The 11,200-nt window shown below is 47.9% G+C and overlaps 4 protein-coding genes across 4 annotated transcripts; 2 read left to right on the top strand and 2 right to left on the bottom strand.

Moving 5' to 3' along the window:
• Nucleotides 1-3,307: 3,307 nt before the first annotated feature.
• Nucleotides 3,308-4,025, top strand: N7478_006448 (uncharacterized protein; the record flags this gene model as incomplete). Its single annotated transcript, XM_056922662.1, has 2 exons — nt 3,308-3,660; nt 3,755-4,025. 2 exons carry the CDS (start codon nt 3,308-3,310, stop codon nt 4,023-4,025), a joined length of 624 nt encoding a protein of 207 aa, XP_056780699.1.
• A 964-nt stretch (nt 4,026-4,989) lies between these two features.
• Nucleotides 4,990-6,031, bottom strand: N7478_006447 (CDP-diacylglycerol-serine O-phosphatidyltransferase; the record flags this gene model as incomplete). The annotated part of the gene is made up of 5 exons (XM_056922661.1): nt 4,990-5,358; nt 5,427-5,608; nt 5,741-5,778; nt 5,852-5,909; nt 5,965-6,031. 5 exons carry the CDS (start codon nt 6,029-6,031, stop codon nt 4,990-4,992), a joined length of 714 nt encoding a protein of 237 aa, XP_056780698.1.
• A 531-nt stretch (nt 6,032-6,562) lies between these two features.
• N7478_006446 (H/ACA ribonucleoprotein complex subunit GAR1/NAF1) lies at nt 6,563-7,483 on the bottom strand (the record flags this gene model as incomplete). The annotated part of the gene is made up of 5 exons (XM_056922660.1): nt 6,563-6,848; nt 6,916-7,061; nt 7,140-7,240; nt 7,297-7,344; nt 7,414-7,483. The coding sequence occupies 5 exons, from the start codon at nt 7,481-7,483 to the stop codon at nt 6,563-6,565; spliced, it is 651 nt and encodes a 216-aa protein (XP_056780697.1).
• Nucleotides 7,484-9,387: 1,904 nt separating this feature from the next.
• On the top strand, nt 9,388-10,997 carry mpkA (mitogen-activated serine/threonine-protein kinase SLT2; the record flags this gene model as incomplete). Its single annotated transcript, XM_056922659.1, has 5 exons — nt 9,388-9,500; nt 9,606-9,738; nt 9,814-9,880; nt 9,950-10,264; nt 10,363-10,997. 5 exons carry the CDS (start codon nt 9,388-9,390, stop codon nt 10,995-10,997), a joined length of 1,263 nt encoding a protein of 420 aa, XP_056780696.1.
• Nucleotides 10,998-11,200: the final 203 nt, after the last annotated feature.

The raw sequence follows: 11,200 nt of genomic DNA, 5'->3' as shown, positions 1-11,200 counted from the left end.
TGAGGGCCCTTCACCAATCAGATACAGTTTTTGGATATGTCATCAGGCACCGGATCCAGTCCCTTGGCACTAGACGTCGATCGCCTTCCACTTTAATCACACGCGGGCTGATGGATCCATGATGGAAACCGCTGAGCGCCAATCTACCCCCCCTTCAGGTTCGTTCCTGAGCACTGGTGCGACTGGCCTATGTATGGAGAATTACCAGTCCGATTTGCGAGTCTCTCGGCTCTGTCGCCACTCAAAGGTGCCAGCGGATAGTTCATGCACCCACAATCACATTTTCCATGCTGGATCCGAATCTGTCATCCATACATTGCTCCATTCTAAACATTTGAATGCTCTACAGTAATTGTCTACTTTCAATTCGCTCTAAACACAATGGCCTTCCTAACTGGGTAGGGACTCGAGAACAAACAAAGCCCTACACCCAGGCAACGTTACCATATGAAATTGAAATTGAAAATTTCTGAAGACCAAAAAACGCGCCTATTCGTTCCCTCTTTCCCAAGGAAATGAAACTCGTTAGCGCATTATGCCAATTTCCCTGCCGTGTCCGGGGTGAGGGGGGGCTAGTTGACGCTAAGCTGCCCGCGGGGGGGCTTGGCCACCAAGGCGCTATGTGCAATTCAGTCTAGCCGCTACTCTATATCATCATGTGGCTGTTTAATGCAGACTCCTCAAAACAATGACCTATCCTCCAGACGAAGAGAAGAAAAAACAACAACGACAAGACCCTTGCCCCTTTTACCGACCACGGTTTTCAAGCGGACGCTCCCGAGTGGATCAGTACCCAATGAGTTAGTTGTTCCATTAATTACGGTGCCTGAATTACCACCATATTACCGCGCACCGATCGCAATAGGGCGCAATTTACAGCACAGCCATCAACCTCCACCCACCTCGGTTATTTACCAATCGCAAATTTTATTAGCCCTGGTTCCTGGATAAAGTATATGGTCTCGATCAATGTCTCAAGATTCTAGACACCGATCCGTATATCTCGCAGTTTTTATAAACAAAATAAATTATGATGCTTGTTTCCAAAATTCTTCCCAAGGTTCTCTTGTTTGCTGCAGTTAGGGGTTATTCGTGGCCCAGGGGCTTATACACGCATTACCACATGCTACTGCTTATGTATCTGTAGGGACCATGCATTGCAGATAATATTATGTTGCCGATTGGAGACATACATCGCCCTGGCCATATGGTTGGTTCAATGCTTTAGATCTGTACATACATGAGTCACGGTCATTGGGATTTCATGCAGCTAGCTATTGGTAGTTTAAAAATCCACGAGATCGACTACAGCGTATATACATACAGACAATTTCAATCGCGCTGGCCCCGAAAATTGGTCTTTGAAATCTCTTTCTCGATGGACAATGATGGTGTGCTAGACGGAAATCATATCCGATCGCTATCAGTGGCTGTCTCAAGCAATTGAATTTGCATTGCCACGCTCCGTTGTCGATAACAACCATTTAGTTAATATCATCACAAAGGATTCAGGGAACACGCACGAACATGGTCGGCTTCATGTGTCTAATATCGAGAATGCAGTAAGCAAAGAACCGAGACAAGGTATTAAGCGTGGCCTCCCAGTTAAAAAAATACCCTTCAAAATATATCATTCAGACATGATCTATCTAATTCAAGTTCAACATCAGCTTGATAATGTGAAGCATGAGTACCCGTGGACATGTAGTAGTATCCTGCACAAAGCTTCTGCCCTACAACCATCCATACATGATACTATACATGCTCCAAAAGGCATAAAAACACTCTATATATAACCAGTACATAGACCAATTCTGTCAAAAACACACATAAATGATATACGTATCCAAGAAGCCTAGGCCCGTCTCCCAGTGGGCCTGACTCACCACAACATGTATTTCGAGTCTGTGGCGGTCGCTAGTCCGGCCCGAATCTCCACCCGCCAAAAGAAACGTCGGAGCCACATAGGGGGCCCCCTTGCGCCGTCAAGAACAAAATTGAACACAACAAAACAAAACATCGTACTTCGTATGGAAAGAAAAACTTTGATTTGGTTTTCCAGTTTTCATTACTTGACCGTATATGTATTTACAAGCGGAAATATCGGGCGCTGGGATAGAAAATCCTGATGTGATGTGGATCGGGCCAAGATGGAATTAGTATGGGGCTTGAATGTTCGACTGTGGTCTGGAACTAGGATCGAATTCGTTGTGTAACCTATTCCTTCTACTTTCAATGGCCTTCCATATATAGCAGGTGTTCCAGGGTTAGTATTGAGATGTTGAGGGCTATATACATCGTAGACTGGAAGACTCGGGTTGTGGACTTGAGAGCAGTCTCATACATATTGTTTTTTGGTAAGGAGTCCACGGGACAGTACTTATGTCGCCAAGGTAGATGGCCATGAGTCCATTATTACGAGTTAACGCCACATTGCTATTATCGAGTTAGATTTTTGGGACGAGCTTCTAGGCATCACATGAGAGAAAGAAAATTGAAGTGTGAAGCCGAATTAGTTAAAGTCGGATATCTTGGGCAAGTCAGGCCGAATGATCCGGCTGGACATGTATCGAGGGCGTACGATCTCCATCCATTATGACGGGAATTTGAAGTTCAGGTTCCATAGATATCATTCAACTTGCAGATGAACTCAGGTTATTCCACTGGAGCCCCAGGCTGGTTTGACCACCTACACGCATTAGCCTTGGAGCTTGAAATACACCGTGAACCTGCTGTATATACGTATAGCTAATCTCAATCAATTTATATTCGAATGTTGCTCACCCCGTTGTAGTAAGTCTCTACGGTTGCTCTTTAGTTTCCAAAGCGGCTGATAGAATTGAATCCCACGCTGCTCAACGATGAGGATATAATTGCACGTTGTTCTTTTATTCAAATGGGTTCTGGCATCAACTACAGACGATTTTGAATAGGAGATGTGTTGACATCTGTCAGCCAATGAGAACGCTTCCTTTGAAAATTCCAAGGCACTCTGGATCATCTTGGCAACGATAATGTTCTTGGCATATATCTGAATAGTCCCAAGAATTCAATGACCAGCATTTGTATATACTACCGTAATTCCATCAATTGAATCGCTGTAAAAGCTGCCACGGCTCTTGATCTTGGGTATGTTTGACATCAAAATGCACGTGATGCCGCACTCAAATCGCCTTGATCTCTAGGACTCGGGCGGCGCAGCCCCGAGACCAGGTCATTGCAATGCAAGGTCTTCCCAGCAAAACATCTACACCACATTCCCTGCGGCCCTGTGCCCATACAATAAGTTACGTCTGAAGCGTTCATAATGTCATCTGCTCAACAACCCCTACTCGGTGAACGAAGAATCGGGTTCTCTCGTCGGGAATACTCTTCTGTGTCTGACGGAGAGCCCCGCATTACTCGATGGAGAAGATCTGCCCGTGATTTTCTCACTTCGCGATGGGGCCACTACATTATCCTTTTTCTGGTCACAGTCGATGTGTGCTGTAGTTTTTCGGATTTCCTAATCCAGCTACATATTTGCGAGTTGAAACAGAGTCGCTTTGGGGTCGATAAGGGATGGGAAACCACACAGAAGGCGCTAGGTATCGCGGGTCTCGTAATCGCATGCCTGTTTATGGTAGAATTAATTGTTTCAGTGCTTAGTTTTGGGAAAGGGTAAGTTATTTTTTGGTGGCTATGTTCTACGTTGGCTATATCCAAGAAGATCTTATGCTTTGTTTGATTGAACTGCCTTACTAACGTTGTCAAGGTACTTTTCGGATTACTTCCATATTTTCGACTCCATTGTAATCCTGGTTGCTTTTACTATTGAGGTCTCCGTTCGTGGCATAGGAGAGGAACTGGGTTCACTTGTTGTTGTTCTGCGTCTTTGGCGTGTTTTCCAGATCATCGAGGAGCTGAGCTCTGCTGGTGAAGACACACTAGAACAGTATGAGGAGGAGATAAAGAGGCTTCAACAAGAGAATGACGGTCTGCGACAGAGGTTGAGTTTGCCTTCCGAAAGGGTTGAGGGGGCTTGAGGTCAATGCTAAACTAGGTATTCATTGGGCTGCTTTGTACATGTGTCCCACCATCTGTTTGGGTTGAAGTCGACATACGTCCTTTATGAGCCCCTGTGATCTTTACTGTCTCACAAGTCTTTAATAAGGAAAATGTAAGCTTTTATTGAATGCTCAAGTGCTCTAGAATTAGGATATACCCTATATGGAATCACTGCTGCAGATTTATACTTTTTACAGTCATACCTTTTCATGGTAACCTACATGTTGGGGGCCGGTTGGGTTTTTGGTGTGTCTGACTTCGTCCAAAGCCCCTGTTCAAACCTTGAACAAGCTTTGCCACAATTTAGATCTGGGTTCCGCATTTGCTGAAGGAATACCGCCGCGTAAGCAGTAGGTAACTTCACCAAAGTTTGCTCTTTAAGCAATAGGCACGAAGTTAACTATGTAGTTGATTACAGAGCCAAACATCGTGCAAGAAGTCGCACAATGGCGTTATAAGATTTTTTGAGGAGGGTTCAGCCATATGCATCCCACCAAGCCCCAAATCATGACTTTGCAGGGGCTGGAATGATGTCAAGTGATTGTCGTGATTGTCTCCATGGGGCAGATCCAGGGTCCATCGGTCTACGTCAGTGGGCGCTTTTTTTGGGGAAGGTGGGTCACATTATGTAGCTGAGATGCTGACTGCATAGCGCTTGGCTCAGCTATCTATGAAGTGCAGCTTTTAGTATTTATCATGGATATCGGGTATAAACATCGACTACATTGGATTTTATTGAATCCCACTGTGGGATTTTTCTGTCTCTTGAAATTAACCCCAATTAGATATATTGAGACCATTCAGAATGACTATAAACAGAAACACATTCTCTCGTTCTTTATTCTCATAATCACTTGTCATAATGCCGAGACAAGCCAAGGCAGTTCCAAAAAATGAAAAAGAAAATGGAAATGTAGATCATTGACTAGATTTCTCCAGATCTTAGATCTTAGGGATGCGCAGGGTCTTGCTGATCATCAGACAGCCGTGCAAGACAAACATCAAAGCAATTGGGTGGAACTCGAGGAATGTACCCTCAAAGGCAACTCCAAGGGGAAGGTTCTCGTGGGTCCAGCCTTTGTAAACCCAGTATCCCATGAAGTAGTCCACATACAGACTGGTAGGAATGGGTGTTCCCTCAAAGTACTTGGACTTTCCAGTACCGTCCTTTGGCAGATTGGCGACAGTAACGTTGAACCGAGCCAGACGAGTCAGACCACACAGGACGAAAAACGTCAGGAGGAGATGATCGACGCCTGTACGGAGACCAAGCGCAAATGCTACAACGGCGGGGGAGAGGCCGAAGGAAATCTACATCACGTAAAATCGCATCAGTTGCTGTGAAATGACTTGGTTGGGGACGGATACAATTTCCTTACCAAATCTGCGAGCGAGTCGAGCTCTTGTCCCATCAGGGACGACTTCTTGCGCCACCGTGCGATCTTTCCATCCGCGAAATCAAACCAAAGACCGAGTTGCATGAGCCCAATGGCGTACCAAATGGGACGGTAGTTCGTGGGATCTCCGAGACAATAACGCATGGTTGAGAATACGGCCGAGACTGCTCTGGGGTTAGCTTGAAAGTCAAAAAATAGACGAGGGTTGACGCTTGCCTCCGCAGAAACCTAGGAAATACTCGAGTTAGCCATTTGTGATTCACAGAATTGTATAAACCTCTGCGCAGATCGCTTACCATTCATCTCAGTAACATAATCGGCAAGGTGGAGAGCTCTAGAAACAATATCAACATCAGGGGGAAGTTCTGTATAGCCTAGGCAGCAGGAAATGAATTTCTTATGCTCACCTCACCATGCTGAAATGGCCTTGGGCTTCATAGAGCAAAGTTTCCTGCTTAGTCTTGCCTGTGACCTGTCAGTAATAGTCTCGCGAGGGGTGCAATGTCGATCTCGAACTGACCTCCGTCTTTTGGAGGCGGGACACTGTTGGGTTCGCTGGATGGCATAGTTGATGTTCTGCGGGACATGCTCGAAGATAGGACTGGGTGAAGGTCGGGAAATGCCAAGGGAGAACTATCTTTGGATTCAAGGATCTTAAAGGAATTTAAGAAAAGTAATGTGGAGGTTAGAATGGCAATCCTGCTTACAAGTGTTGACGGGACGCACAGATTCGTAAAGCGGTCAACGTCATTCCTTAATAGCCCTAGCAAGCAAAATGTTGGGGGCGGTCAGCAGATGGGGGCGGTGTCCCACGCCATGTTCAAGCCACGTGAATGCTGACTGGCCCGGCTTACCTAAATCTGAAATGCTGAAGATTATATGGTTTTAGGTATTGCCGAACTAGGATCTGGGGCCAGATACAGTAAGAAAGAACCAAATATGGGAATAGATGAGCAGTAAATTGAACTTGTTTTATGACTGGATATATTCTACAGTCGCCGCAGCCAGAGAAGCAGCAATTGTGTCAGGATGCACAAGAAAAAAGGAAATATTCCTGCAAAAAGCTCCCGAATCCCCCAAACGCCGTAAGAAGACACAATATTCGGTAGAGAGTATCTCTATCGACTACCACGGAAGCCACCACCACCACGGGGAGCACCACGACCACCACCGCGGGAGAAGCCACCGGAGCCACCGAAGCTGCCACGGCCACCACCACGGCCGCCGAAGCTACCACCACGACTACCACCGCGACCACCGAAGCTACCACCACGGCCACCGCCGAAGCCACCGCGTCCACGGGGAGCACCACCGAAGCCGCCGCGGCCACGGGGGGCACCACCGCGGGCACCACCAGCGCGCTTAGGCTTGGCACCGGGGGGAGCCTTAGGCTTGGGAAGGAACCTGAGATAAACAGTAAGTATCACGTATAACCGAATACTTTAGGGGTTTTCGAGTGAGAGTGACATACTTCTCAAGAGGAAGCAGCTTGTCGCCTCCGATGAAGACCTTGTCACCAGGCTTGAATGAAGTTGCGACAATGCCGTCCTGAGGCTTGATGGTGAAGTACACCTGGTTGATTGGGCCCAGAACCTCATCGACCTTACCAATGGGAGTCTAGGTTGAATATTGTTAGCTCAATGAAATTTCCGTAGCCTGTAATATCGCGGGGTTGCGGCGGGAGAGGTTGCGTACCTTGTTCTCCAGGTAGATCGGGGCGTTGAAGTAGGGGATCTTGGGGTTGATGGACTCGCAGACCATCTCACCCTCGCAGGCGTGCATGACGGTTCCCATCTCTATTTAGATATCAGCATTGTATTCGCTTGATCGGACTCGATAAGGATAAAATTACCCAGAACTTGGGCGGGAGGGCCGAAAGACTGCTGGAAACCTCCGCGACCTAATACCCGGAAAAAATTTCGTTAGCTTCACTCGGTCTTTCACGCAGAGTCAATTGGGCATTACTCACCACCACCACGGCTACCAAAACCACCACGGTTCGCACCGGTGGCAGCAAAACCACGGCCACGGAAAGACATTGTTGCGTTGATTGTAGATTGGTAGGTTGGACTTGGGCGAAGAAGTTTTCGGATGGTGGAAACTTCATACGGTAAAGCGTCGCTAGCGGCAGGGCAGTTTTCTGTCACATGACTCACCGCCTGCCCCTCATCGAAAAAGAGTCATGTTTTCCTACTTGGGATTGGACGACCACTTGTTTCTGAGTCACCAACCTTTCTTTTCAGTCCATTTCACTGCTACGGCTTTGAATAACCTGAATATGGCATCCAAAGCCCCCAAAGAGCTCTCCTAGTGCCCTGCTGCCCAGGCTCAGAGCAATCCTGAGAATACTGCCCCGCCCAAAGACGCCAAATCGAAATGGAGTGTTCCTGCTGATCTCCCCGATTGGATGACTGAGCGAAACGTCTTCTTCGAAGAGCTTTGTCAGGAAACAGGAGGATATCAAGAATGACCTTCACCCCGATATAAACGTTACACTCGATATTGGCGACGGCAATCCCTCCCCCCCTTCGAGACCACACCAGCATCTTTCTTGCGCGATATCCCCAAGGAGGTGAGCGCTGATGTCGTTGTTGCTAAGGTCAACGGAGAACTGTGGGATCTCAACCGTCCTTTTGAAGGCGACTCCAGCGTTAAACTTATTCCATTTTCCGACCTGGAAGGACTTATGGTACTGTGGCATAGCAGTGCTCACTACCTTGGAGAAGGTGCGGAACCTGCTATGGATGTTTGCTGTCTCACGGACCCCCAACTAAGCAGGGATTCTTCTACGATATGCGTATGCCAGGAGAGTATGTGCCTAGTGACCATAGGCGTGTAATCACACAGGCTGATTGGCCTGCACTTGAAAAGAGAGTGAATGGAATTCTGAAAGAGCACCAAAGCCTGGATCATCTTGTTTGCTCGAAAGAAGATTTTAAGACAATGTTCGCGTACAGCAAGTACAAGCTGCACTATATCGACAAGCTACTGGCGAGAAGAGCACTGTCTACCGCTGCGTTACTCTTGTGAACTTGTGCACTGAGCCTCATATTCAAGCCAACAAAGTGAAGGTCCTAAGGATTCTTGCAATGAGTTGTTTCAATTTGTTGCCGGAAATGCTTGGTACTAATGAATTTCATCGTTTCAGAACTCGTCTGCATACTTCCTTGGTGACTTGAGAAACCTTGCATCTTTGCTTACTTATATGTAGGGGCGCACTACAAGGACCGCATGTTTACTATGGACGTCAATAAGCGCCAATGGGGTCTGAAGCCCATGAACTGCCCAGGACATTTTATTGTGTTCGGCCACCGTGACCGTAGCTACAAGGAGTTATCGTTGGGATTTGCTGATTTTAGTGTCTTTCATCGTAATGAGGCATCGATATTTGCTAACAGAAAGAAAAGGATGATTGCCATATCTTCTGTAAACCCGACCAACGGGCCTCCGAGATGGAGGAGCAATTTGATCTCAGGGTCTAAGATCCAAGTTTGAGCCATGGAACGCGATAGGGCTGGATCGACGGGAGGAAAAAAGCGTGATGGAAAAGTCTCCACTGGGCTTGGGCCATCGTATTTTATAGTGTTAAATAGAGGGGAAAATGGACTTGTTGGAGTATAATTCTTACAATAAAATATATGAAAGAAAAGTAGCCACAGCTACATTCAAATTATTCCAAATTATTCCCAATTTATCTCTTTCATTCTTCCTTGTCTAAACTTGCGTGGCCTCATCGAACCCGACGCCCCGATCACCCGCGGGGACTGCGGGGCTCTTGTTTCTCATCACACGTCTCGAGTCGCCTCCCCTTTTCAATTGTGGCAGTGTCCTCTTTTCTTCCTCCTCTCGATCTCTCGTTATTGTCCCTTTCTTCTTTCCACCTTTTTTCAAATCTTCTCTTTGATTTCTCTTGTCATCGGGTGATCTTTCCCTCTCCCCCGCCATGGCTGAATTACAGGGTCGCAAGGTCTTCAAGGTCTTCAACCAGGACTTTGTCGTAAATGAACAATACACTGTCACCAAGGAACTGGGCCAGGGTGCATATGGTATTGTCTGGTATGTCTTTTAGAAGCTTCAGTCAAGCTCCCCAACTCACGCGCTGTGCTTTCTTCCTTCATTATCGACTGAGCAAAGGAGGGGAAACTAACGTCGTATACCCAGTTCTGCGACCAACGCCCAGACCGGCGAGGGCGTCGCCGTCAAGAAGGTCACCAACGTTTTCAGCAAAAAGATTCTCGCCAAGCGAGCTCTGAGAGAAATCAAGCTGCTCCAGCATTTCCGGGGCCACCGCAATGTATGTCCCTCCGTCTCTTTTCGCCTCGCCGCAACACCGATCCGAGCTGAACGCTGACCCGCAACCCCTCCCTAGATTACATGCCTTTACGATATGGACATCCCCCGCCCGGACAACTTCAACGAAACATATCTCTATGAGGGTCAGTGAATGATGGTCTTATGATAAGCATCTCATTAATGAGAATGTTGTGTTCTGACATATGCTATAGAGTTGATGGAGTGTGATCTGGCGGCTATCATCCGTTCCGGACAGCCCTTGACTGATGCGCATTTCCAATCTTTCATCTACCAGATCCTGTGTGGTCTGAAGTACATTCACTCCGCCAATGTGCTCCACCGTGACTTGAAACCCGGAAATCTTCTCGTCAATGCCGATTGCGAGCTGAAGATTTGTGACTTCGGTCTGGCCCGTGGTTTCTCCATTGACCCAGAAGAGAACGCCGGTTATATGACCGAGTACGTCGCTACAAGATGGTACCGTGCCCCGGAGATCATGTTGAGCTTCCAGAGCTACACCAAAGCTAGTACGTAATAAATCAACCAACCCCAACACCAACCCCTTCCTTGCCCCTCCAAAGATAAGCGATAAGCAACCAGAAGGAACTAACAAAATGATCTACAGTCGATGTCTGGTCCGTCGGTTGTATTCTGGCTGAGCTGCTCGGTGGCCGTCCCTTCTTCAAGGGCCGTGACTATGTCGACCAGCTGAACCAGATCCTGCACTACCTGGGTACACCAAACGAAGAGACCCTCTCCCGTATCGGCTCCCCCCGTGCCCAGGAGTACGTGCGCAACCTCCCCTTCATGCCCAAGGTTCCCTTCCAGCGTCTCTTCCCCAACGCCAACCCCGACGCCCTGGACCTCCTAGACCGCATGTTGGCCTTTGACCCCTCCTCCCGTATCTCTGTCGAGGAAGCTCTCGAGCACCCCTACCTGCACATCTGGCACGACGCCTCCGACGAGCCCACATGCCCCACCACCTTTGACTTCCACTTCGAGGTCGTCGATGACGTCCAGGATATGCGCCAGATGATCCTTGATGAGGTTGTTCGATTCCGCGCCACTGTCCGTCAGCAGTCCCAGGCCCACGCTGCCCAACAGCAACAGATGACCCAGCAAACTAACGTCCCCATCCCGGATCACCAGCAGGGCTCCTGGAAGACCGAGGACCCCAGGCCCCAGGAGGCTGCCGCTGGCGGTGGGCACCTGAATGACCTTGAGTCCTCGCTGCAGCGCGGCATGGATGTGCACCACTGATCCCCTGAAATTTCCTTTTTGATCCCCATTTACAGACCCTGGTTTATTTGGTCCATCCCCAAGGTTCTCCGATTCAAGTTCCATTGTGTTTTTTTCTTGGTTGTATTCGGCTTGTTTCGATTCGCTTGCTCTGCTCTGCCAATTGTCCTCAGTTTTCCCATCCACGCATGTCAATATAATGAATTAGCAAAGAGATACCTCCG

Source organism: Penicillium angulare (assembly GCF_028827245.1).
Source record: "Penicillium angulare strain IBT 27051 chromosome Unknown utg000004l_segment0_segment0, whole genome shotgun sequence".
NCBI classification, from domain to species: domain Eukaryota; kingdom Fungi; phylum Ascomycota; class Eurotiomycetes; order Eurotiales; family Aspergillaceae; genus Penicillium; species Penicillium angulare.
This window is presented reverse-complemented; position numbering and strand designations above follow the sequence as displayed.